Below are 27,791 nucleotides of genomic sequence, written 5' to 3'. Positions count from 1 at the left end.
AGTCAATCTAGGCATGTTTTCCATTGCACATTTGCTTTGATATTTTTTGTTGGTTAACTTTTGTTCCCTTCAGTTTTTATTTGAATTATTTAGTTTTATTTATTTAACCACGGACTGATAACAAACTGAAAGATAAGCTCAAAGGAGAGTTGGTCGGACAGCCTGAATATTTCCATGTCACTTTTTATGGAACTGGTGGCCAGTGTCGAGAAGTGGAACTGGTCATACTGTATACAGTGACATTTTGTCAAAGGAAGGTGATGGACTTTATGGGAAATCTCCTGTGTGGACATGGAACTTTGACCAAGATTATTCTGGAAATGACCTGCGTCGAACCTTCAAGAAGAATATCTCCGTCCGGTGGCAACTCTTCTCTCAACGTGGCTGTCAACATCAGGACATTTTAAGACGTGCACATCAACTGCCCCACCAGCAAGCGACCTCTCCACCCCCTTTGTCCATCTATTTCTTGCTCTACTCCCTCCCTATGCTCTGTGTCGTTTATCTCCTCTCTCTCTTCCCTTCCTCTCTCCCGCCCCATCCTCCCCTCTCTACCATCCCCAGTGTAAGGAGGTGTGATAAAAGCCGTGTCCTTTCTTTCCCTCAGTGCGGTGCGGGTTGCCAGTGCAGGAGATGAACTCGCAGTAGACAACTTTGTCTTTGCTGAGCACTCTGATTCACAGTGCTGGGTCATTCCCCCCGAACTGGCAACCTGTGAAAACTCCCCTTTTGGCAAGCCTCTGTTCAGGTGAGTTTCTAACCCCCGGGAATCCAATCAAAGCACAGAGACAGGTAATCAAGGTACAAGCTACACCTCTCTGCTGTGCGCAACCGTCGACCGCTGGCCTTGCTCTCCATTTACTTCTGCATTTTTTTTTTTTTTTTTTTTTCCATCATTTTGCCTGCTCACGACCAAGGATTGAATATACTTTATAGTTAGCATCATGTGTCCCACATTGGAGTACTTAATTGTGTTCTCAACCCTTCTTTATCTTTATTCTTCCCCCCTCCATTACCATCTTATCCCTCCATTACCATCTTATCCCTCCAACTCCTCTTCCCTCTCCACCTCATTGGCCCCGTGTCTGTGCTATAGTGTGGATGAGGCTGGCATAGAGGACCAGCGGTCAGGCCAGAGCCACACCTCTGAGACTGAAGCAGAAGACCAGTCTACTCCAGGCCATGTGGACCAGGAACAACAACCGCAACCGCAGCAGGAGCTGGAGGATGGGCTGTCTGATTTGGACCAGGAAGGCAACAGTTCTCAACACGACAAAGAACAGCAGGTCAGCAGCTAAGTATTCCTAAGTATTTCTCACATCAGTGCATTATAATTTTAATAGAGAAACATCCAACATCCAAAGCTTTTAGTGCAACCCTAAGAGTTGGAGCTTTCTTCATAAGCAGAACAATGTGGAGGTTTACGCGAAAGCTGGACTTCCACAGTTCTTATGAGTCCCAGTGCAGTTTTGAGCAGAGTGCGGGTCTTTTCAGTAGGCATGGGAGAGACGTTACAGTGCTGCAGGTATCATGATGGAAAATGTGACTCAGCGATCCGAATCAGACATGAGCCTGGACAGGTGGTAGTAAATCACAGCTGTCAGCATATGTTATATTGTTAAACTACTCTGCAGAATTTTATTTTTCAGTGTTGCAGCACACATACACCCCAGTGGGATAAAGTATGACCAGTGGCCTTAGGGTGCGGTTTGTCATTTTGCATTATACCCACAAGTTTTTAATTATACACATCTTCACAATTGCTGGCTAGAAATGCTAATGAAAGCTCTAACTATTCAGTGTGCACAGCTGTTTGAGAAAAAAGGGCAGCTTTTGAATGTGTCAAATACCAAATGCTGAGTCAACTTACTTTCAGTTGCTTTTTTCATGGTTGAAGGAAAATGAAAGACGAGTGTGTCCGGGGTAATTTACTCAGGGGATTGTGTGCATTATGAATTTGTAGACTATTTTGCTGTTTTAAAGCCAAGATCTGGTGAGGAATCTGTATGTGGCTGCAAATGACTCCTGCTTGGGGTGTATACATGAGAGGCTGTCTAAGCTTTTGGATTTCTTAGGATCAGACTGGCTTGTGAGGTCCAAAAAGGTGCTTATATAATTCATCAAAATGTTATTCACAGTTCAGTGCGTCTTAGTGCTTTAGTGACCAGGGGCTAGATGACTACAATGCATGTGCATTAATGACTAGTACAATAGCATGCAATTCATGTAGTGGGTCACTGATGCCAGGATACAAATTATCTTTTATATTTAGCAATATTTGATTCACAATGTGCTGTGCTCTTATTCAAGATATCCACGTATTAGAACATTGTTTTATTTTTATTTATTTTTTTTGGTGTTGAATACATTTGAACTCTTAAAATGGGCCTGTGTGTGATACAAAACCCTCTGTGTGTTTCAGCCAGAGCATGGCAGTGCTGCCAGGGAGACCGATCCCTCAGTGCCCAGCAAAGAAGACATCCCCACCTTCGATGAGTGGAAGAAACAAGTCATGGAAGTGGAGAAGGAGAAAAGTGAGTGCATAAATTATTAAAACACATTTAGATGCATGCACACGTATCAAAAAGAGAGCCACCACATGACCAACTAAGTGCAGTGTTCCCATTAAGTCCAGAGGCTTGTTTCAGGGGTATTGGTCTCACAGAGCTAGATAACTCAAAGATAGCCCGATGATGATAATCTCACTTTGTGACACAGGCCCAGGCGCAGTTTGCAGCATTGCCTCTGTAGACAAAGGAGGCCTTCACATGTCAGTTGTAATTTATATGTTATTGCTTCTTTGTCCTTGTTACTACTAGTGTTTTGTGCATTGTCTACCGCGGTCATTTCTCTTTTGCTTCCTTCGTCGTGTTCTATTTCTGTCTATCTCACTCACGTCTCCCTCTCTCTTCTTTCTTTCTGCCTGTATACACGCCATGTGCTGTGGTCAGCAGAGCGTGTGTTTATGTGTGTTGTGTAACCTCATTACTTGTTCCTCTCAGGCAATGCTTTCTTGCCAGTGTCTGTGATGGGCCTAACTCAACACGCCCTCTTTCCAGGTCAGTCTCTCCATACCTCAACTAGCGGCACCCCCCATCTAGTGAAGAAGGTCCAGAAAAACTTCAAGAATAACTATGCCTCTGTGGAGTGTGGCGCCAAGATACTATCTGCCAACAACGAGGCCAAGGTTACACACACATCGCCTCTGTCCCCGGTTGCCTACACACAAACACATAAAAGTCACACAGCTAAGGATACAGACCGTTGTATTGTCATGTTGTATCAGCAGGATGATAAAACCTGCTTTAACATCTCTTTAGTCTATTTAACATTTATGATATGAATTAAAGCTTAACCTGTGACAGATGTTTAGTCTTACATGAAACAATGTTCACTGCGTTTGGCTGTTAAAAACAGGTCAATTAATAAAATCAAAAACTTTTGATGATGGTGGATGCTAATTGGCTCCCTCTCATTATTCTGTCTCGTATTCAGAGCACTTCAGCTATTCTCATGGAGAACATGGACCTTTACATGCTAAATCCGTGCAGCAACAAAATCTGGTGAGCGCACTGGCACACACAACTGGTACAGAGTCCGTAACAGAGCCTGATTTTAGCTCGGCAAGTTTCATATGAGTTTATCTTTTAATCAACATTCTCTTTTTACTACTCTGCAGGTTTGTGATAGAGCTCTGTGAGCCTATTCAAGTCAAGCAGCTGGACATTGCTAACTTTGAGCTCTTCTCATCAACGCCTAAAGACTTTTTAGTTTCCATCAGCGACAGGTATACTCACTTTGTTTCTTGTATGTCCACACAGTCCCTATAAATAAATATATTTTTCAGGCAGTATTACAATTGATTGACATTTTCTCAAAGGCATGCGGTTGGTGTGTGAGAATTGGGCTGTGCCGCAGTATGCGCTGGCCTCCAGTCCAATTATTTGCTGTCAGTCACAGTGCATCATCATCTGCAGTTAATTAACAATTGAGTAAATGGGGAGGAGGGATTATTGCATGTGTTGGCACGGTTTATTGAAGAAAAGGCAGAAGAAAACAGCTGGTACCTGTGATTTTAAGTCGGGTCAATAGCATTTTTTTTTACAAATTTGCATCAAGGGGCTTTCCAATCTGTACAGCCTACGACACCCTCGGTCTTTAGACCCTTGATTTGGATATGGAAAAACTCACTAAAAAAATCTTAAATGGTGAAAAATTGAAGAAACCTAAGGAATCCCCCTCGATAGACATACATGCAAAATATCTTGTATGTACAGAATAGACCAACATAATAATAATAAATTATAAAGATATATGAAGAATAGAACCAGGAGGATGTAGCTTCTAGGTGTTTGAACTCTTTCAGGAAATATAGATAGGAATGAGTAGTGGTTATCAAGTTTAGCATTTACAGAAACCTGCAATTATCATATTTCTTACCCGGAATCATGACTGCACATGGAATTGACACTTCTAACGCAATTGGTTCAATGTGAAAGTCATAATATCTATACAAAATATAAAATGCACAACATGTAGCCTTTGAAATGCCAGGTCTTATATAATGGCATAAATGACATTTTATCAATTATTTTATTGTTGCTAATGCTTTTTTAGTATATTTATTTTTGAATATGATGGGTGGGAGAAAATTTTCAATGAGGGGTCACTCATTTTAGGACATCATGAAACTAGCTGGCTCGCTGCCTCCTCAACCAGCACCATATAAACCCATCAGGACCAGGGGCCTCATTTATAAACGTGGCGTACGCACAAAAGAAGACGTAAGCCGCTCTCTACACAAGAATTGGGACTTATAAAAAGCAAACTTGACGGGAAAATGTGCGCTACTCCACGGACACTCTGAGCCAGGCGTACGCACAGAAACTGGTGAAATGAGAAACACCGACGGCTGATGTACGAAACGTGAAACCTGAGACCATTGTGTAAAACAAATTGAAATATTCCCGTTATTGATGATATGAGGCATTCACAAAGCCATTCTTACAATTAACATCCTACACAAACACCTGTTTGATCCATCTGCAGTGAAAAACAGACAAAAGAAAACAAGATGCTTTGTAAATTCAAATGAAGATAAAGTATATTCTTTAACCATTGTGAAAGGTGCAAATCTAATCACTGTAATTAGTATTACTAATTACATGCTCCTTGCTCAGAACTATTTGTCACAATTAGATTAATTCCGACCCCTTTAGCTTTTCAGATACAATCCAATGAATGGGTAAAGGCATGCCACGTGTAATGACACACAATGGCTGGCTTTGCACGGTTGGAAGATGTAGCAAATGGAGACAGACAGCAAGAAGACTTGCTGGCAAATGAGGACGAGTGGCCTCAGAGCAGGTTCCGACTGCCTGGATCTGTCCTGTTGGATCTCTGTGCTGTTTTGGGCCCAGCGTTACAGAGGAGCACTCTGAGAAACCACAGCGTGCCGGTGTCGTGCCGAGACCTGTCCCACTTCAAGAGGGGTCAGCTCCGGCGTCCCGTGGCAGAAACACTTTCTCTGTGTAGTGCTAGGCGTTTTTTTATTTGCATCAACTTTAATATCAGACCATTTATTTTCAATTTGGGCCATGGTCCGACCTCTGAGGCTGTGGCATTAACTGCGTGTGCAACATGTTGTCACTCTACAGCTTTTTTGGCATAAGTAATTCCTCACACTGTGCCCTCAGTGTGCCTTCCTCTCGAACAAGAACTACAACTTCACATTAAGTGAAAGTCCTTTGCTTTATTTTCCTGCATGATGTCAGTATGGATGACTATGATCACTGACTATTTAAATGAGATCTCCGGATACATTTTTTACTTGAATCTTGATCGCTATACAGTATGTCTCCCAGTACTGTTGATAGGAAAAAAAACTACGAAAATCAGTGCTAGCGAACTGGAGTTGCTGCAGCTACATCCAGAGCTCCCAGTTAGCTAAAATGCCAGTTGTGGGGGCATCTTATAAAGAGTGCCTTTGTGCCTCTTATCAGGCATAAATGCAATTTAAAATTTCCTGATTAAAATCATCTTCTCTGTACTGTATTAGCAGCTCTAACTTAATTGCTGCCAGAGCTGGTGTTATCTGTGCTTTGGATTTCACCGTCAGGATTTATTTCCATCATCTCGCACCACAACTCCAAAAAATTCCACCCTTTGGCGTGGAAGGACGGTCACACGGAGTACCGTGGCATTTGCACCATGCCTTTTGAGGACATGTCAGATTGTGTTTTGAGCACACTGTAGCTCTCACATACGTGCAACTTACTTTTCTCTTGTTCTGTCTGCAGATATCCTACCAACAAGTGGGTAAAGCTAGGTACTTTCCATGCCCGTGATGAGCGCATTGTCCAAAGCTTTCCACTGGATGAACAGCTATATGCTAAATATGTGAAGGTACTGCTTTTTGTATCCTACTTCATTGTTGTTGGTTGTGTTGTTGTTGGGTTTTTTTCTGCTGTTTTATCTGCTCCTTTTCCTGGAAAGCATTTTGTAACCCTATTGAGAAAAGTGCTATAGAAATAGTTTGTTATTATTACTGCTTTTTTCTTTCTCTTGCTATAACGGTACACTTATGTCTCGAGGAGAAGAGCATTAAACAATGAATTTATTCATTCTTTGGAAAATTCCAGCTCCTAGTCGATGAATACACACACACATTCATTCATATACAGTACGTGGGTTAAAGCTGTATTTAAAGCTCAGGGGACCCTCTTATGACTTCATGGTAAGTTAGCCGTGCCATCAGCGCTAGATGTAACCCCTCCTTTGACTTAATGAAGAAATGTGACTCTGTGTGACTGTGAGGGCATGTGTGTCCATGACAGAGTTTCACTTGTAAGAACTAAAGGGCAGATACACATAACTATTGGGTTGATTTATATTGGGGTGTAACAACTCCTCCAAGTCTGTTGTAGTTTGTGCCAAATGCTGCTGACAGTCAGTAAATTGAATCATCAGTGTGAGACGTTTGGATTGACTTTAACTTTAAAAAATGTCACTTATTGTTTGCCTTCTGTTCTACTCACTTACAGTCGTTTGCGCTATTAGATGGACTTTTTAACGTTTGATATTTTTCTTCCTGCATCTCTCCATCCACAATTCCACCCGAAAATAATTGTTGGTGTAATTAATATCTGTTTCTGTGCTTTTTCTGAGCCGTCTCTCCCCTCACACTTCTACCCACAATGTTGCTCACTAAATATTCACTGTGCAGACCTGTTAAACAGTCGGTTAATGCTCGGATGATTATGCTTTATATGTGGCGAGAGTGGGTGTTAGTGTGGGTGCTTACTGTGATTCATTTCATTTTAGTTTTATTGCATAAACTGATTCTTTGTCTAAAAAGTTTGAAGGTTATCTGATTTGGTTACCACACTGATCGAAGCAGCTAAAAACGGTTACGTCTCGTTCTGATGTTTCACATCTGTCCTGAGCTTGTCTCTGTCTGTCCCTGTGTCTTGCTTGTGCTCCTTTCTTACTGCTTTCAGTATCTTGCCTGTGGACTGTTCTACAACAATGAGCCAGCGTGTTCCAGCAGTGTGTTTTGTCTTATGAGAGAGCCAGGCTGTAAGCAAATGCTGGACTTGCTTGTAGCTTGAATCAGTCTTTACTGATTTCTTTCTCTCTGTTTTATTTCCTCTCTCCTTCTGTCTTTCTCTTGCATCAGATGTTCATCAAGTACATAAAGGTTAGCACTCTTCTCTCTCTGTCAGAGGTTATGATGCGCCCTTAAACGCACTTTTGCAATGGTCATACACTGTAATGGGTGAGCTTTGGCAGAGCATCATCTTTAATGCATGCGAAAGATGGTAAACAAGTAGAACATGCACATAAACCATATTGTCAACGCTTGGCAATTCTAGTATTTATTTGCACATAATTGGTGGATTATGGGTTTATGGAGTGGGCACACATACTAATACACGTATTATTGGCATTGGTACTATTGTGGATGATATTTTTAATTTAAAGAGTTTATCCATTTTCCTTTTTTTAGGTTGAACTCCTCTCCCACTTTGGTTCAGAACACTTCTGTCCGCTCAGTCTAATCAGGTAAGATGGCAAATGGCTTATCCCAATTCCCTTTTATATTCTAAGACTTCTCTTTCTGATTTGAAAGGTGCTCTAAGCATGGGCGCCCAGATAGCTCAGTTGGTAGAGCAGGCGGCCATGTGTAGAGGTTTACACCTCGACGCAGCGGACCCGGGTTTGATTCCGGCCTGCGGGCCTTTGCTGCATGTCATTCCCCCTCTCTCTCCCCTTTCACTTCTTCAGCTGTCCTATAATTAAAGGCCTAAAATGCCCCAAAAAATAATCTTTGAAAGGTGCTCTAAGCAATGTTGGGTGACGTTACTTCTTGTTGACGTTAGTGATAGACCGATTTTATCGGCCGGCCGATATATGCGTTTTTACGTGCATTGGCCAATATGCGGCTGTTGCGTTTGCCGATAGTTTTTTCCAGGCATTATTTACAGACAGGCGTCCACAGGCAGCTCTGTGTTGCTGCACCCATCCATATGATGCACATTGCACACATAACTTGGGTGATATGAATGTAAGATGATGCCGAAGTGTCACTCATAAATCCAGTGTGGGGTTGGGGTTAGGGTTAGGGCAGGGTTTACATTTTTATGATGTAAATTGAGGGAGCAAAAGCAGTATCGGCTCCAAATATCGGCTCAAGAAAATCGGCAGCCCGTATCGGTCATCGGCTAAGGCTGATGGAAAATAAATCGGTATTGGTACTAAAAAATCCATATCGGTTGATCCCTAGTTGATGTTTGAAGTATTGTCAAACCAAACAGAGGCTAGCTTGCCTCTCCCTCCTCCTCATCCCGTCCCCTTCCGTGATTCCTGAAACAGTCATGAACGCGCATTGTGGAAGTAGCCTACGTGCTAACGCTGCTGCGGTGATGGCTCAGCCAGCTCCTTCTTGTCGGTTATTGGCTGTAACACTGTTTGTTACGTTTCGTGGGGCAGGTTGGCGCAGTTTGTTTTTGTTGCCGTTTGTGGAGCCTGGGCTGTCTACAGAGACCATGTTTTTTTTTTTTTTTTCTTCAGTGTGTTCAGGGGACAGGCAGCTAGCGGATAGTGAGGAGATGTTTGCTGTATGTGACAAAAAATGTTGTAGCCTAAAAAAAACGTGTGACATCTCCTTAGAGCACCTTTTAAATAATACAACATTAAAGATCTTACACACTTCAAACACCTGAAGTTGAGTTCCACTGCAGCTTAGCCTGGGAGGAACCATTAAGGTTACTGCTCTTCCTTAAGGAAGTAGAAACACTGGCCGAGAACAGGAAACTGTATGCATCTGTACTTAAGAACCATAATAACTGCTTGAGTCAGCCAGAACCGCTTTTCAACAAGTCATTTGAGTTTACACTGGCTAAAATGTACTGCACACAATGTTTGTTTGTTTTTTATCCCGAAGAAGCTCCAGTGTATCAGTTTACACTTTATTGTACCGTAATTCCTGGAACTATGCTGCATTTTCACTATTCGATTTATACAAGAAATGGACTTGATCTTTTGACCACTCTCGTATTCTCTGGCTCTTTTAGTGGGTGTTTGCTGTATGCACTCATCAAATCAAGAATATGGTTATTGAGGTTGCTACACTGTTAAGGTTAATTATGAGGGGTGGAAGTAACAAAAATGAATGTCCAAAATGCATGTGAATGCAGATGTTTGACATTTTATTTACTTCTGCCCTAAACAATAAATGTTAGGTGGGTGTTGTGAATGATGAATGCTAGACCGTAACACAGCAACACAAATTTCAAATCAAATGGCAAACTATTGGCTCTATTTTTCAATTCACATGTATTTTTGTTACTTCCACCCCTTATAGTTACTAGTCAATGTGTTTCACCTGTTCACCTATTAAGATTTACTCCAAAGTTCAAGCCCTCTCTTGTACACACAGTTTATCTCACAAAGGCACATGTACTGTACATACTGTACATGTCTGTCCCAGATCAGCAGGGTCATCAGGGGCTTGTTCTAAAGGAACTGCTATTGGGGTGTAAAGGGGCTGTAAAACAGTGAAGTTACTTGTATTGCCATTCTTACATTTTTGAGCTGAGCGCCATGCTTTAAAAAGCTGCCTTTCTCCTTAAAAATAGCCACCTTTTCTGTGTAGTAATAACTTTTAACCTTTTCTGTAGGTATGTTTGGTTATGTAACACTGTATGTGCGTTTGTGTAGGGTGTTTGGTACCAGCATGGTGGAGGAGTATGAGGAGATAGCAGATTCCCAGTATCCATCAGAGAGACTGGAGTATTTAGATGAAGACTATGGTAAGATGGTGACCTGGTATGTCTTTGAATGGGAATTGTTAAAGGATTTCACTGCAAATTACTGGGCTACAAAGGACCCTGATAAGAGAGTCAAGTTACATTCTTGCTCTCCAACTTAGTCACTAAGTAACGTGGGCTGGAGTTAACTATTTACATCAGCTGGCCTTTTGCAGCAAAGCTTTATTGACTCAATTATTGCAATGTTTTGTGATTTATTGTCAAATTCCATAAAAACACAAAACATGTATTTACGGTTTAATGTTATTAATTTTTATTGCATGAATTTTTAAGTGGAGTCATGTATTTTGATGTGGATATAACCTGCAGTATGTCTTTTTTTTTTTTTTTTTCAGACTATCCAACAGGCTACCATCCCTCAGAGGACAAGGCCTCTAAAAACCTGCTTGGCTCAGCAACCAGTATGTATATGCATATACAAAGACTAATGTACAGAAAATATGCTACAACAACATGGTTGATGTCAACAGCGTGGGCGGAGGGGGCGACCTCTAGCTCACCCAGTAGGAGCGTGCGCCCCATGTAGGCTGAGGCCTTTGCAGCGGCCCGGGTTCGAATTCGACCTGCAGCCCTTTGTCCCCCATCTCTCTCCCACCCTTCCTGTCTATTCGCTGTCACTCTGAAATAAAGAGAAAAAAAGCCCCAAAAGCATAATCTTTAAAAAAGAAAAACACACACAAAAAACAGTTAGTTATGGATTTATAGGGCAGTGTTGAATGAATTTCAGTATCTTAACCTACTCAGTATCACACATAGATGTAGACTTGGGTTTGAGTTGCAGGCATTTTTCAGCTTCCACTACACTTTTTTTTTTTTTTTAACCACACATGAACCACACATGCAGAAGCACACTAGTGCCCCTCTGTCTCCTGATTTAGCAAAGGGAGGACTGGTGCATCCCCCCCACACACACAAATGCTGTACACACAAACCCTCTGGCCTTAAACCACGAAACCATGAACAACAGCAGACCAAATTTCTTTCTCTAGACTGGCAGGCTCGGAGGGGAACTGACCAAGGCAGAATGGGAACTGAAGGAAATGTTTGAAAAAAGTTCAAGACAGAAAAATTAGGGTAATAATGTTGAAGCAGTTTAGAATAGCAGCGTCAGAGAGAGGAGATTAAGAGAAAAAGGAGGCCTGTGGTTTAATTGACACGTTTGGCCACAAGCTGTTGCCAGTCAACGTATTCACCGGAAACCTCCTGCTTTTCAAAATAACTATTGTGTGTGTGTGTGTGTGTGTGTGTGTGTGTGTGTGTGTGTATTTTCTTTTTCTTCTAGATGCCATCCTAAACATGGTAAACAACATTGCTGCTAATGTGCTGGGCGGAAAGCCAGAGCTGGAGGGTGGAACAGAAACGGGAGGTACTTATCCCTCATACACTCAGTGCTTCCTGTTCCTTTTTTTCATGCTGCGGTGTTTGTGGGATGCTGCAACTTAATACAATATCTTGCACCATTTTGACTTGTTAGCACAGAACTGATTTAAAATAATATCTTTTGAAAGCTGAAATATATTAATTCCTAAACTGTAAATTTGAGGAGAAATTGCAACATGCTGAGTTCATTAAAGTGAAAATGTAAAAGTAAAAGCCGTTCTGCAAGCCTTTTACACATTTACTGATTTCAGAGATGCTTGATACACCATAACAGAGCCCAACATTATGACTGGCATGTCTTTGCTTTTATTCTCTTTGAGCAACCACACCTTGTCACAGGGCAATACAAAGTGAAATTGGTTTATCCGTGTAAAACCACTGATTGTTTCCGGATCAGCTCGCGAAAAAATGCTCTCGTAAAGATGCGAGAAGCATGAGTCACCCATCCAGTTTGGATGCCACTACGTCTTTAAGAGCACTAGTGATCGTTTCACTGTCACTTCTGATCAGCAGCTAGTATAAAGTTTGTTTTTATTTCATCAATTTTTATGAACGCTTTGTTTTTTCACATGGAATCTGACACTTTACACTTGAGGTGAAAAGGTTAGTTTATCAATTCGCAAAGAAATTGCAATAAAAGCCGATTGAAACACATTTTGCAAATAAACAAAGATCCCAGAGCTGCTGCTGTTTCTGCTTCTTCCGTAGACGCAACATCGTTGTGTCACATGTCCCCTGACAACCCCTCCACACAGTGTCTGAACAGAAGAGAGGATACATAATCATTCCTTACAACTACATAAATACTTTTCTTGAAAATATTGCAGAACACCAGACTATTATTCTTCAGAAAGACCTTTTTAAAAATAGCATAACAATTATTCCACAGAAATGTTCAAACTGCCCCTATTTTCTCCGTTACGCTTTTCCTGCACTCTGCTCGTACTCGCACTGTTCAGCTGCCTGTTTTCTCCCCGTCTCTAACAGCCGGCATGCCGGTCTTCCAACATATTGATTACATTAACTGCTGCTAAAACTGGGTCACTTTATTTCCTCCTCTAAAGTGCGAGCAAATGCACAGCCTTGACTGTTGATGTGTGTATGTGAGTTGGGAGAGCCAGATGTTTATTTGGCTGTTGGCAGGAGGTCTCAATCAGCCTGTCAGCAGAACTTTGGCTCTCTGTGTTTTTTACTTCTTGGTAGAGGAGCAGAGATGAATTAAGACTGAGGGGGGCCTATGACGCCAAGCTTGCTCCTTGCCAAAACGACTCTCTTACTCGGCTTTTCCCCTGGGGCATCGAGTTAAAGGGAAAACTCCATCTGACACAATTTCACCTAGTTTGTTTTGCTTATGCTCCTATACAATTTCTTTTTAGATTTGCGTTTCTCTCTAAAATAAAACCTAATTCTTCCGGGAAGACCAGCTTTGTAAAAGCTAGAGCACTCGTTCCAAGAGTTATATAATTTGTAAATTATGAGCTGCCACAAAAATTAAGTTTCCTTTTTATTGAAATTGGATTCCACAAAGTCAGCCTACCATTTATTGTCATAGGAGAAACTCTCTACAGTTTAGTTCTGATTTCCATTTTCACCCGCAGAGTAGGCAGGGAAGAGTGAGAGTGTGGGAGAGAGATCAGTTCTAACTGGACTAGACTGGTTCACAGTATTTCTGACTTGCCCAAACATGGGCTTGCCAGAAACCAGTAAAGGGTCTCTGTTCTACACTTTGCCTCCTACACTTTTCCACCTTCATTGGGGAAAAAGCTGCCACTGCCGAGTTATATGGTTTTGTGTACTCTTAAACAGCAACCTGTTCAGAGTTTAACTGTTGTGTGTATTTGAAAATGCTAGGTAATATGACATCAGAGCAGGATGAAAAGAAGGACAGCACAGAAGTTTCACCTACACCAGCTGAAACACCAAAGGACTCTGCAGAGTAAGACCAATTAAAGACAAATAAACCATTATGAATGTAAAGTGATTTATATATGTCACAGAAGGATGAATTCAGCTAGAATACAACTAAATTTGGTGTTTTACGTCACCTTTCTTCTATAATCCTCCAACAGACACAACAGCTCTGTTATAATGCTTCTAAATTTGTATCGGTGTCTTTCTTCCAGACTTGAGCCCGCAGAGCCAGAACACACAGCAACCCAGGAGGACTCTAATGTCTCCAGTGACTCTTCCACACCTTCCCCCTCACCACCAGACTCCCAGGAGGACAGACAGATTGTCACTCTGGTAGAAGAGGAGGAGGACGAAGAGCCCAGACAGTCTACTGTCACCCTGATGGAGGAGGAGGGAGAGGAGGAGGAAGAGAAGAGAGAGGAGGCGACGAGGAGGGAGGCAGACAGGAACCAGTGGGAGAGCCAGACCTACTGTCCTTTCTCCTCCTTCTCTTCCCTGTCTCTGTCCTGCATGGCCACCCTGCAGGAGCTCCTCCATCGCTGGTGCTCCGCCAGGCTCGCCAAGGAAAGACTCCGCAACCTTAGGCGGAGGCAGCAGAGAACTCAAACACAAACGCACCCTGATGCAAACACCCCTTCCCTCACAAACACACCTCCGCTGATCCCTGCCCCTGATCCCACACCTGTCCAAGAAGCTCTTCCCCTCACAGAAAAAGCTCCAGAGCCTGAGGTGCCTGTTAAGGGCCATGAGGGGAATGTCTTGGGTGAGATGCACACCACACATCCTAACACTCACACCCCTGAAGCACACACTCCAGAGCTCAAGCTCGTCCTAGAGCCTAGTAGAACAGCCACTATCCCCCCTCACAGTTTCTCAGACACCCCTAGCTCCTTGACAGTGCCTACCCCCTCCCATGAGGAGAATCTGCTTCCTCCCATCAAAGACGCAGCCCTCGACCCAGTCCCCACTCCACCCCTCCAAGCTGCCACTATCCCAGAGACGCAACAGGCCAGCAGCGCCACCCCCACCCTTACTGTGAGCTCGCTCCCACAGCCTTTGGCCTCCGAGACAGCCTCTCCAGGTATTGCGATCCCCCCTGTCAAGGAGCAGCCTGTTCAGCCTCTTCCCACTGCATCGAGGCCTGAAGATCTTATCCCCCCACCCACTGAACTGCCAGCTCCCCCTCCACTGACTGATACAGACGAAGTAAAGGCAGGCGCAGACAGTGGGGACTCGCAGAGACACAACGTCCAGACTTCTCAGACTCACGGGGAGCAGGGGGACTCGCTCACTCTCACCGGAGAAGACACCGTGGACGAAGACCTGTTGAGCACTATTGGAAATGGCAATGTCCACCGGACGGCTACAGACTTCTACGCAGAGCTGCAGAATGGAGGAGATTATAATGGTGGAGCGATGATCGGGAACAGCATGTTGAATGGGGGAGCGGTGCACGGCTCCAGCCAGAAGGAGAGCGTGTTCATGAGGCTAAACAACCGGATCAAAGCCCTGGAGATGAACATGAGTCTGTCCAGCAGATACCTGGAGGAGCTCAGCCAGAGGTAAACCAATAGCCCTTCTTTCAAGTTTATGTTTTGGATTCCATTTTAGATTTATATGACCAGTGCTGTCATACCATGAATTCCAAACTATGGAAGGGTTCCTTACAGGATGTAATTTTCGCATTTGTGTTGCTCAGATACCGTAAACAGATGGAAGAGATGCAGAGAGCGTTCAATAAGACCATTATCAAACTGCAGAACACCTCCCGCATTGCTGAGGAGCAGGTCAGTTTACACAAAGGCAATACGAGCAAGAGAAGTAGAAGCATAACAGAAAGTAGTTGCGTGTGTTTGTCTGATAGTATGAGTAACTTTTTTTTCCACTGCTTTTCAGGACCAGAAGCAAACAGATTCCATCCAGGTTCTGCAGAGCCAGCTGGAGAACGTCACTAAACTGATGCTTAATCTTACCGCTACTGTCAGCCAGCTGCAGAGAGAGGTAACGTACCATACCTGTATCTATTGTATTGCCTGCTGCGAACATATTGCTCAAGCCACCTACACATGATCAGAGGGGTAGGGCTTAGAGATATTGCAGCCACAGAGGCAAAGCGCTGCGCAGGTCATCATTGCTTTTGGCTTTGGTTGCGCTACGAAAGGTCAGCAGCAACGAGGTCAAAGTTGAAATCATTTGAACTTTGAGCGCAGCGCTCAGCACAATTTTGAGTGGTGCTCTACTCCAAGGATAGCACCTTCTTTCCAATTTTGTTCATATTTTTTTTTTATCAGTTTATCATATTCGTTTTGAGAGTTTAAGCTCTACCCACGCCAAACACAAACCAACAAAAGTCAGAAACGTGTTAGGTTTTCAGCTTGGAATGCAGCAATGAGTTTTATGTCTTACTGACATGGAGCAGACCACATGAAATGGGGCTGCACAGCACATTTGTGAGGGAAATGCTGAAAAGATGATAGTTGAAAGAACATGGACTAATTATAAAACTTTTACTACATTGTAGTATGTCTGAATACCCTGTCTACCATTACAAGTGAAGAAGAAGTCGGGAGAGAGATTAAAGCTGATTCTTTAAAGGTCCCATGACATACCTGCCAACATTTGGTTTTGAAAATCCGGGAGATTGCAACATCTGGGGCATGGCGACCTGACCTGGGGGAGGTGGGGGGGGTTGTTTACTGTTAAGTGTACTGTAAGTCTGTGCTACCAACATTGCAATCTTGAGTTCAGCTTGCTTCACGTTTTCTGCGTCTGTCTGTTCTTTCATGATGAAGGAAAAAATCGCCTGTGTGCCCTTATGTGCTTCTTCAGCGCGATGTTGCCGCTGTGTTTTAATGTGCTGGGTAATGTCATTTTCTTCACCGTGCGCTACATTAAAATCAATGCAACACACCTTACAAAAAGCGTGGAGGTTGTCGATATGACTAGGTAAGATGCATGTCAATTGTTGCGCCCAACACTGTTGAAATTTACAGCTATATTTTTATTTCTCTGCCGGAACACTACCTTCACCTGCCATTTTTATCTGCTCGCTTTCGGGTCTGAACTTTCCGCGAAGCTTGCGCAGAGATCAACTGCGCAACTGGGTTATAGGTTGCCAGGTTGAGGTGACAAACAGATTGAAAATTGTATAGGTGTGTATTGTGTGAATAGGATGCGTTTCATACGAGATCTGGCAACTGGTCAACATTAGACAAACCTATTGGTCTGATTATTTATAAAAGAGTTTGGGCCATGCAAATTACGGGAGTTTCCCGGGAGGGGTCCGGGAGATAGGGCTAAAAAAATACAGGAGAAACCCAGGGAAAACGGGGGTGTTGGCAGCTATGTCCCATGACATGGTGCTCTTTGGATGCTTTTATATAGACCTTAGTGTTCCCCTAATACTGTATCTGAAGTCTCTTTTATATAGACCTTAGTGGTCCCCTAATACTGTATCTGAAGTCTTTTTTATATAGACCTTAGTGGTCCCCTAATACTGTATCTGAAGTCTCTTTCATATAGGCCTTAGTGGTCCCCTAATACTGTATCTGAAGTCTCTTTTATATAGACCTTAGTGGTCCCCTAATACTGTATCTGAAGTCTCTCTCCCGAAATTCAGCCTTGATGCAGAATTACAGCCACTAGAGCCAGTCCCACAATGAGCGTTCCTTAGTATGTGCCATTTCTGTGTCTGTAGCTATTGAAGAGGAGAAGGGGGGGGGCAAGGTGGAGGGTGGGGCGGGCAAAGCAGAGAAAGGGGAGGTAACCTTCCTCCTTATGACCTCATAAGGAGACGATTCCAGATCGGCCCATCTGAGCTTTCATTTTCTCAAAGGCAGAGCAGGATACCCAGGGCTCGGTTTACACCTATCGCCATTTCTAGCCACTGGGGGACCAGAGGCAGGCTGGGAGAACGCATATTAATGTTAAAAAAACCTCATACATTTTTTTCATGCCATGGGACCTTTTTGAAGAGAAAATCTCAGGTTATTGGTAAACATGAACTCACTGATTAATTTGAGTGATAGTGAAAAGAAGAATTAATTCCTGAAAAACCTAGTAAGTTGACCTTGAGGTATGCTTTGTTTGTTTTTAGGCAAACTACAGTTCCAAAGGTCAAGAATGAACGCTCAAGTGCATTCACATACATACATACATACATACATACATACATACATACATACATACATACATACATATCCTATGAATGGTACTGTGGCCTGTAACCAGTTTTGATTCTAGTTCTTTGCAGTAAGACCTCACTTTAGGACTCTGTGTAAAATAAACAATCTGCTACTAACTAACTAATTTAATATTTAAGTCATACATACATACATCTTAATGTGAAGAAAGGCATTAATATGCATGTGTTCAAAAGTGTGATGTTTTAAATGGATGTAATTTTCAGACTTGTACAACATTTCACTGTTGGACATTTCCTCTGCAGGTATCTGACCGTCAGAGCTACCTGGTGGTCTCTCTGGTTCTGTGTCTGTCTCTGGGCCTCCTGCTGTGTCTGCAGTGCTGCCGCAGCTCCTCTCCCACTCCCAACACCAACGCTGCTGCCCTTATCAAGAGCAACCACTACCCCAGCCCCAAGAGGTCTGTCACACACACACACACTCCCGCTACATATAAATGGGACATTTCTGTCTTCTGTAGGCTTGGCTTCTAATTCACAGTGTTATTTATAATAGTATTGTTCTACCATTCTCAGATCTGTCATCGTGATCCCTTACACCCAGTCATATGCTGCTGTTTTTGAATAGAACATATTGCATCACTTCCTTACTTCACTTGTGATCTGCTTGCCTAAGGCTGTCACTCCGGTCCTGCCACTAACCGTAGGACGCTGGAGGAGTGACAATGTAAACAACACAAATGTCAAACCAAATTTTTCTTGTCAGATGCTTCTCCTCCTATGACGACATGAGCCTAAAGCGCAGGGTCGCCTGTCCACTTGTTCGCTCCAAGTCATTCCACTTGTCCTCTACAGAAGGTAAGAGCCCCCTCTCCTAAACACACAAACACACACACGTACACACGCTGTACTCGAGTCTCTCCTCAAACCTGCCCTCTCCTCTCTGTTTTTCTGTTGTTTCTCTCTCTTTTTTTTTTTTTTTTGTCATTGAAACATAAGCAACATTGAGGCTTGATGCTACAGTCATAGCTCATTGCAAATATCATATTCTCGCTACTGTAGACCTTTTCAGGCTAGTTGCGTGAGACTGCTGCAGCTCTCACTGCACAACTGTCCACATCCCAAGTACTATCCTAATCTTTCTTCATTCTTTCGGTCTTTCCAAATCTCATTCGGGCTATTTCTCTGCTCTCTCACACTTGTTGCCATGCTTAGTGGCTGCTATCCCTGGTGTTGCCAGTACCTCGAGCAACACAAGCCCACAGGGAGAGGCTGATGCAAGCAATGAAAGAATAAAGTCTTTGACTCATGAAACCTAAAACTCCCCCTGCTGTTCATTATCCCTTAAGTGTGTGTGTGTGTGTGTGTGTGTGTGTGTGTGTGTGTGTGTGTGTGTGTGTGTGTGTGTGTGTGTGTGTGTGTGTGTGTGTGTGTGTGTGTGTGTGTGTGTGTGTGTGTGTGTGTGTGTGTGTGTGTGTGTGTGTGTGTGTGTGTGTGTGTGTGTGTGTGTGTGTGTGTGTGTGTGTGTGTGTGTGTGTGCCTGCCCTTGAGACTGAAGGCTGTCATTGCCAGCTTTTGCCCACATGCTGGCTTAAGGAGTGTAATAATAGAGCAGGGGTGGCCAACCAGTTCAGCATAAAGAGCCACAAAAAAACACGCACCATAGCAAAAAGCCACACAACACATGCACGTCCATATTACAACAGTGACTTCCAGATCTAATGAAAGTCATAATACATAGCAGTTTTCATAGGTTTTTTTTTTCTTACTTAGATTGACTCAGTGGGAAACCTGACAGTCTTTGTTATCCACAATCCTTTTTAGGTCTGGTTGTACTCTGTTGTGGCCTCTCTTTCACTCATTTGTCACTAGAGGGGCTTTAAAACAATCCGCAGTAGAAGGGTTAATGAGGAAGGTGATCTGTGGCCGCTTTTTTTCCTCAGGTTGCAGAATCTGTCCATAAAAAAAAACTCTGCTGCATTATTTTTTATTTTAAAATAATTGGCAAATGCATCATTCAAATGCTTTTTTTTTTTTAACTTATCTGAAATGTTTCAAAAAGTTAAAAAAAAAATCTACCAATAACACAGCCCCCAGCCACACAGTAAGAGCCTCAAAGGAGCAGGCAAAGAGCCGCATGTGGCTCAAGAGCCACAGGTTCGCCACCCCTGTAATAGAGCATGGTGCTTTGCTGACTCATGATAGACATTTGCAAGTAGTAATTGATAATACAATGAGACATTTTTCTGTGATTATTTTTTTTAGGCTTAACCCTACTTTTAGTCAAATTACTTGTTATCTTCTGTACAGACATTAAGTCATGATTGTTCAATAGATTTTTGCCGTTGCATCTTTAATAAAACTACTTGCAAGGTCACTTCATGCTTGTTACATGTATGTATTCCTGTTTGCCATTCCATCATTAACCTGGCCCCTCTCTCCCCTCCCCAGTAGGTCCAGATGACTTGTACATTGTAGAACCTCTAAGGTTTTCTCCAGAGAAAAAGGTACAGTGTCTGTTCCAACTGCTGCTGTTGGCTGTGACGGCCACCTTACTTTTAAGTGCTGTGTTTTTCTAGTTTCAAGTCTGTCTGTACAATAAGTGTGCTAGAGCAGTGCAAAGGCTTCTTCGTCAGTCACGGATTTCTGAGCTCAATGGAGTAGCCGAGTTAAGGGAGCGGCTGAAGAGTGTTAAGATTCAGCCCACTCCAAATGCCTGTTAACCACTTCTATGTGGACACTTTTGGGGCGTGTCATCTGATTTTGAAAAACAGGCTTCAGTGCAAGTCCCTAAAATTTAAAACCCATCACACACAACTCTTATCCTGTGTAACATTTGGGGATGTAAGTAAAGCGTGGTGTACTGTGGACTTGTAGCACAGCACTGATCAGTTATAAATAGGGACGTCACGATACCAAAAATCTAGTATTCAGTACCGATAAAACCAATAAAAGTACACAATACTAAAGTGTGTGTGTGTGTGTGTGTGTGTGTGTGTGTGTGTGTGTGTGTGTGTGTGTGTGTGTGTGTGTGTGTGTGTGTGTGTGTGTGTGTGTGATATAAAAAAGGAAGAAAATATTAATAATACTTTTACATTACAATAAACATGAATTCCGTTATTTAAATATGGGGGGGAGGCAGTGTCATGTCACTCTTCTTTCAGTGTTTTCTTTTAGTTTAAATTTTCTGTTATTTTGTGGAGTGGAGGGAGGCAAGGAGAGCATGATTTACAAAAACGAAAACGTCAATTTTCTGGACCCCACAGCCCGTTTCTGGACCCCACAGCCCGTTGCTTTTGAAGCCTGGCATCACCACACAGCCAGCGTACGGTAACGTCTTTCATGAGTTCACCCGGAACTCCCAGACAGCCAGCATGTCTACAGTAGTTACGTCTATATTTCTCTCTGCCGTTGTTGTTTTTCCACAAAGAACCGCGGGCTGGTTAAAGTTAACTGACGTTGTAGAGGTCCGTTAAAACAAGCGCTATCAGAGCACACGTGAGGTTGTGATAGACAACGGCAGAGAGAAATGGACTCCCTTGCGGTTTGGGAGTTCCAGGTGAAGTCGTGAATGCCGCCGCCGTAGATGTACGGTAAAGCCAGAGGCTGAATGCGGTCAAGCCGTACAGGGAGGGGAGGGGCTATTCCCTGTTTTTCCCGTGCTGGTTGGTGTTCTTTTTCAGCATATAGCTATGGAGGGAATATTTATTCATAATTCAAATTGAAAGTCCAAAGAGAAAACGAAGCTAGATCAAATTAAAAATAGTATTATTTTAATTAAAAATAGTATTATTTTTCTACTAGGAAAAATCATGCCATAATTAAATGTGAAATGTAAAAGCTTAAATGGAAATACTTAAATTAAAATCTCAAATAGGGAAAAAAGAAATTATTTTATTTTGGCCTTTCACATTTTATCTTTTTAATTTTATGTTTTACATTTGACATTGACATTTTAAGATTCACATTTTAGATTTCGAATTTAACATTAAGCTTTTCATTTAGAAGTGACAGGTGTCAATTTAAATGAGGAGGCGTGGCCCAACAGCTGGTGGGAGGGTCTGAAACGACTTCCAGCTGACAGTGGTTGCTGTGAGTGTTACTGGCCGCCGGTAAGCAAGCGATCCCGGCCACCGCCAGCTGGCTGTCACCTAAGACTGGAGCTTCCAAGTCCGATAACATATCGGAGAAAATGTGCAATTGGCCATCAATTTTTGTAAAACTGCCCACATTCAAACTGTACACAGTTAATTTCTCGCATTAAACGGTCTCAGAATTAACTGTGTACAATTTGATTATGGGCAGTTTTACAAAAATGTATGGCCAATTGCACATTTTCTCCAATATGTTGTCGGACTTGGAAGTAAAATAAAATGATTTCTCTTTTTCTATTTGAGATTTTAATTTAAGTATTTCCATTTAAGCTTTTACATTTCACATTTAATTATGGCATGATTTTTCGTAGTAGCATAGTAAAATACTATTTTTAATTAAAATAATACTATTTTTAATTTGATCTTGCTTCGTTTTCTCTTTGGACTTTCAATTTGAATTATGAATAAATATTCACTCCATATATAGCGGCAGTCTAGAACATTTTTAACGTTAGGCGTATATAATGCCCCCATCAGGTCCGGAAGGATTGCATTCCCTGGTACCCTGAAAAATGAGTACTGGCACGTTTTCAGAATTTTGGTACCGAGTTGATACCGAAGTATCGGTTCTTGTGTAGGGGTGTAAGAAAAAATCAATACACTTGAGTATGGCAATATTTTATTTTGCCATATGGTGTTGATTTTTTTTATTGTTATTATTTTTAATTAATTAGATTTTTTTATTAAATTTTTTTAGTTTACGTTATATAATATATAAAATATTCATGTAAGACTGGTTCACGTTTATGTTGAGTTTAAACCCCCTACTGCTAGATGGCTATGCTGAGACACACCACTAGTGTCCTTGCTTACCAGTGCCTAGCAGTGCCTGACTTTTAGCTAGAAGCTAACAACGTAGCTATGGCTGAACTTTGGCCTACTTTAGCATAGAAACATTAGCTCACTAAGAACCTGAGAACCACAATCCCAAACTGGCAGTTTGATTTTCTGTGTACTGAATTGTTTACCTAAAGTAAACTTCTTTGACTTTTATGCACATCATGTCTTTTTTTTTTTTAAATATTAGCTTTAGCTTAGCTTTAGAAATTAACTTTTCGAAAATTATAAAAAAAACAACAATATATTGCCTTACGCACAGTATCGAAATATATTGCAATATGTTGAATCGTGACCCATGTATTGTGATACGTATCGTATCTCCAGATTCTTGCCAGTACACAGCCCTATTCTCGTGACTCCCTAGTTATAAACCCTTTTAAGAGAAGTCCTTTTGATCATATTTGTGTCTCCTACATTATATTCCATCATTCCCTATGAAACTTTCCCACTCTTCTTTGATCCATTTGTACGACCGCAGTGTCTAGCGCAAAAGTGGTTAATATGACTTTACATTATTAGATGTATCTTCACATTCTCTAAAGGGTTTTTTTAATTTTTTCTATCATTCGCTCCTCCTGTCTTGTGTTTTTCCTGTAGAAAAAGCGCTGCAAGACAAAGTCGTTGGACAAGGTTGAGATTCTGAAGCCAGCCGATCCCTCTGCTCCACTCACAAACGGGGATCTCAACTGCAACGGCTTCCACCCGTGCCTCCCTGCGCCGCCACCACCACCATCACCTCCTCCTCTTCCTCCTCCTTCTCTCCCACTGCCTCCCCCTCCCTCTGCAGAGGAGGCGTCATCCCTGCCCACTTGCACCTCCAAGGAGTTCCCCTCAGAGACTAGCAGCTGCAGCTCGTCCACCCACTCGGAGGAGTCCTACACAAGCTGTCTCCCACCTCCCTCCCCCGTGTTCCCCTCCGCCGGCCTGTGCAACGGACACGGCCCGTCTTTCTCCCTCCATCAGTCTCCCGCCAAGTCCCGCCAGGAGAAGCGCTCGATGAAGCGGAGGAAGTCGCGGCAGACGGAGCTGCAGTTCCCTACCATGCAGCGGGGGAGCCTGGGTTCTCTGCCCAGCCTGCAGCAGCTTATAAAGGGAAACAAGGAGATCAGCGTCGGGACCATCGGGGTGACAGCAGTCACCGGACATGTCTGAATATTCTTACTTTTACATGACTTTCTATTAACAACCATATATACACACACACCAACACTATATGGTAGCAGACTTATGAGGAGATGAGGTCTTACTGCATCCAAAAGAACCACATTTCCCATGAGCACCCAGGCACACCGTGGAACTGAAGTGGCTGGGGCAGCAGTAGCGCCACATCATCCAGTTCCTTATCCACTCCTGTCAAAGAGCTGTTCACGGTTATGTGCCTTTATATCTGTTCTCAACCTTTTTAATGCTAAAAGAAATGTGACATTTAAATAATTATTGATGTGGACCGAGAGAGACGCTGAGGTGGGGAGTGAAACATTATTACAAGTCAAATCCATTGAAGATGTGTTTTTTTTTTTTTTTTTTTTTTCCTTCTATTGGATAAGCACATTGTCCCATGACAGTTGAGCACCAGAAAAGTGTTTATCCCCAGTCTGAGCACAGTGAGGAGAGGTGCTGGCCTCAAGTCTACGTTCCTTCACCTAAGTGGGCATCAAGAAGTATTAAGGCTGCTCTATTTTTGGATGAAACGTGTCGTCGCGAGAGAACTGTGGAGCATGACAAACTACTTCTATATCCCCTTCTGTCTTTCATTGCCATCATTTTATCCATTCTGTCTTTGTATTGCATCCTAACACGACTGCATGTGTTTGTATGGGACCAGAGTGTTCAACTTTCATCGTACGCCAGAATCTCGGTTTCTCTTCCTCTGTCTCGGTCAGTCTGTAACAAACCAACCATCAGAGCTGAATGAAGAACAGCCTTTTACATGTCCGAATGTGTCAGTCCTTTCAGTTTAGTGTCCCATTTAATCCCATATTACAAATACAATTGCAGCAGTCTGTAGATCCTACTAATTCACGATTAATTGTTCTGTGAACTGTCCCTACCCGGTTAGTTTGGGCTGGGCCCAAAGAGCTTTCTCCCACACCAATTACAGGGGATATTGTGACTGTGGGCGAACAGGCTAAAGGCAAGCCATGTTTCTTTTATCCAATACCGAGCCATGCTCCTCTCTTATCATTGCTCGTGTGGTTTGTTTGAATTGTCACATAAGTATTGATGCATAAGTTTGCTGTTTAGGGCACAGTGTACCGTAGGAGCACATTGTGCAAAACTGAATGTTTACACTTCGTCTCACACACACACACACACACACACTCTCGCACTTACTGGCACCCTGCAGCCTAGTCTGACAGACCAGTTTTATTTATCTATTTATTTATTCAAATGACTGCAGATTTTTCTAACTTAACTTTGTTTCCCGTCTCCCAATCCTGCAGTGTCAAAGCAGTTTATCCATGACAGTATGTTACATAAATAAAATATTACAGTGAAATCCACTCGACCACACTGACACATGGCCATGGTGGATGGCTCGACCTCTGACATTTTTTCTTTTTTTTTGGTGTTTTTTTTTTTTTAGCTTGGGTTCTGATATTATGGCAACCCCTAACTCTGTTTGCCTCTGCCTGAAATATCTGACCAATATGATAGCAGTCATTTATCCTGCAGCAGCAACAAGAGGAAGTACTGATTTTAGAAAACTACAGGCTTCTTGGGATCCTCACACTGCTGCTTTTGTATTAGGTTGAGAGCAGCTGGGTGGCAGGACGTAGTGGAAAGGGTCAGTCTGAGTGTTGGTGAATTATTGTCCCGTCTATGTGCTCATTTCAACACCTTTGTCGGATCACTAGCCAACCCATTTTTAACTCGCCCTGTTCATGATTACATGACTGACCTACGTTAACGTTCAGTTTAATGTTTAAACGGCGTAGTTTTAAGTAATGTATATTTTTCTTTATGTATGCAGTTTCTGACTGGCTCTGTGTGGTTGCATTTGGGTACATTCTGACGGAGAACTTTTTTTCTTACTCTCCCAAAAGAGCGTCATTACCTCTCCTGACCAGCTTCTATAGCTCCTCTTTCTCTTTACATATCTTTAACACCCCCATTGCACGACTTATTGTGACTGTGAAGAAAAGTTTTTATATGGCTGCTTTATTAGCCACTCTAACAGGTTCCCATTGGGAGCTTGAAACGCTACAATGACTCTACATGCTTGCTTTCTAGCTGATCTGTGCATCATCACTCTCATTGTACCCTATTGTCTTTTATTCACTTTTCATTGCTCTTTGACTTTGTGTGTTTGCCCCCCCCCCCCACCACCACCTTGAATGATATTTGTGGTTTGTGAGGAGATTAATATTAATTGTTGAATAAAGGGAACGCAGCAAAGATGGGTAAATTTGGAACACTATTAATGTGATTCTGTATGTTCCAAAAGCCGAGCAAATCCTGAGGTTTTTTTTCTTTATTTTTTTTTTTAACCCTTCTTGAATGTGTATGATCTTATGTTTGTGTGCGTGTGTAAACCTCATGTATGCGTGCGTGTGTGTCTGTGTTATGAGAGACTACTTTGAAACTGCTTATCCTGTAACACAGCGAATAAGGAGAATGCCCTCGGCAAGAAATTTTAGGAGCACTTTGTATGACTCTTCATGCCTTTTTTTTTTTTTTTTTCTACCTTATATGTCAAGTGCTATCTTTTCTTTCTCTCTCTATCCCTCTCTTTCTCTCTGTGATTATTCTGAAGAGTGGCACAGTATTTCTGAGAAAGGAGTGAGTTACTACAAAACGTGTAGTGCCATTAGAAACTGTGAATTTCTAAATAAAACCTTTTTTTGTTGTCTTTCACTTTGTCTTTTATTGTGGGTGTCTTCGTATTCAGCCGTTGTTTGTCAATCTTGGATCAACCCTTAATGCTACCTAGTCCATAAAGACAGACCGACTCCCAACCTAAATAAAAGGGATGATTCTTTGAAACTGATCATGGGAGTATAATTGAAATAAGATTTTGCCACAGGGCTTTACATGAACAACATTAGCACATTGATGTGACATGCGATATGTCCTGCTAACCTCACCTGATTGAGTTTCAGTACAACCACACCAACAGGCTTTAGAAAGCTGAGATGGGAAAACCTTTTTGCTCTTGCTATAAAATAAAAGCCAACTTAGCACTTTGGGTCTGCATGTAAGGCAGAGGTCTTCAACGTTTTTTAAGCCAAGGACCCCTTAACTGAAAGAGAGACTAATCAGGGACCCCCTACTACATATATTCTAGAAAATGAAGTTGCATATTAATCTGCTCCTACAATAACTTTTAGGGCAGCCTAAAGCTTTTATAGATACCTTTTTTTGCATAGAATACTAAGCTATTCAAATAGCCTAATAATTACCATTACTAATACATTACCTATTGGCCAGTAAGCCTATCATCAGTGGGGATTTATATTTGCTAATAATATGTTGGAATCATGTTAAGACTTTTTCATTTTTGAAAAGAAATTAACAATTTGGAGGCCCCGCTGGAGTGACACTGAGGACCCCCAGGGGGTCCCAGACCCCCTGTTGAAGATCCCTGATGTAAGGCATGATTACGCTGCCTTCATGTGTTGTTGGAAATGTTACTATTATGATTACAGTGGTTCAACTATTCCAAAAATTTGAGAAATTCTATGTTTTACAAATTGTTTTATTGTTGTAGAAATTCTTCAACAATGTTACAGAGTCAAATACATTGAGTACTAAATACAAAATGTTCATTTCCCACATTATGAACAACTTTTTGGCAACATTTAGCAGGTTAACACTTGTCCTAACCTTCTGCTGTTGATTGAAATCTCAGTATTTTGCTCATGCTGGAGATGTAGCCAAAGAAAATATAGGAACCCATTGCTTGGAACCTGTGGTATTATATTTGTTACTTGTTATATATTCATAAAGCAAAGCATCTTGGCTATTCAAATTGTTTTTACTACTTACTGTAGTGAGCACCGGGCAACTGTATTATTCAGTGTATAACATAAG

At 42.2% G+C, this 27,791-nt stretch overlaps 1 protein-coding gene across 6 annotated transcripts in view; it reads left to right on the top strand.

Annotated features, from left to right (window-relative positions):
* The window catches only part of suco (SUN domain containing ossification factor), a 62,504-nt gene extending 36,638 nt beyond the window's left edge, over positions 1–25,866 (top strand). For 2 of the 6 annotated variants that reach the window (XM_028587421.1, XM_028587425.1), the window contains exons 5-24: positions 608–748; positions 1,097–1,286; positions 2,423–2,534; positions 3,060–3,187; positions 3,496–3,563; positions 3,680–3,787; positions 6,300–6,405; positions 7,679–7,699; positions 8,009–8,064; positions 10,222–10,313; positions 10,667–10,732; positions 11,614–11,697; positions 13,563–13,647; positions 13,835–15,184; positions 15,322–15,409; positions 15,519–15,623; positions 18,070–18,224; positions 18,530–18,621; positions 20,215–20,270; positions 23,355–25,866. In XM_028587421.1, coding sequence (XP_028443222.1) covers positions 608–748; positions 1,097–1,286; positions 2,423–2,534; positions 3,060–3,187; positions 3,496–3,563; positions 3,680–3,787; positions 6,300–6,405; positions 7,679–7,699; positions 8,009–8,064; positions 10,222–10,313; positions 10,667–10,732; positions 11,614–11,697; positions 13,563–13,647; positions 13,835–15,184; positions 15,322–15,409; positions 15,519–15,623; positions 18,070–18,224; positions 18,530–18,621; positions 20,215–20,270; positions 23,355–23,909 — 3,658 coding nt within the window. In that variant the 3' untranslated portion in view covers positions 23,910–25,866. The other 4 variants (XM_028587422.1, XM_028587424.1, XM_028587423.1 and 1 more) reach the window with 4 other exon arrangements.
* The last annotated feature ends 1,925 nt before the right edge of the window (positions 25,867–27,791 follow it).

The sequence above is a fragment of the Perca flavescens genome, chromosome 9 (genome assembly GCF_004354835.1).
Source record: "Perca flavescens isolate YP-PL-M2 chromosome 9, PFLA_1.0, whole genome shotgun sequence".
Classification (NCBI taxonomy): Eukaryota; Metazoa; Chordata; class Actinopteri; order Perciformes; family Percidae; genus Perca; species Perca flavescens.
The sequence above is the reverse complement of the archived record's forward strand: the minus strand, read 5'-3'. Positions and strand labels throughout refer to the sequence as shown.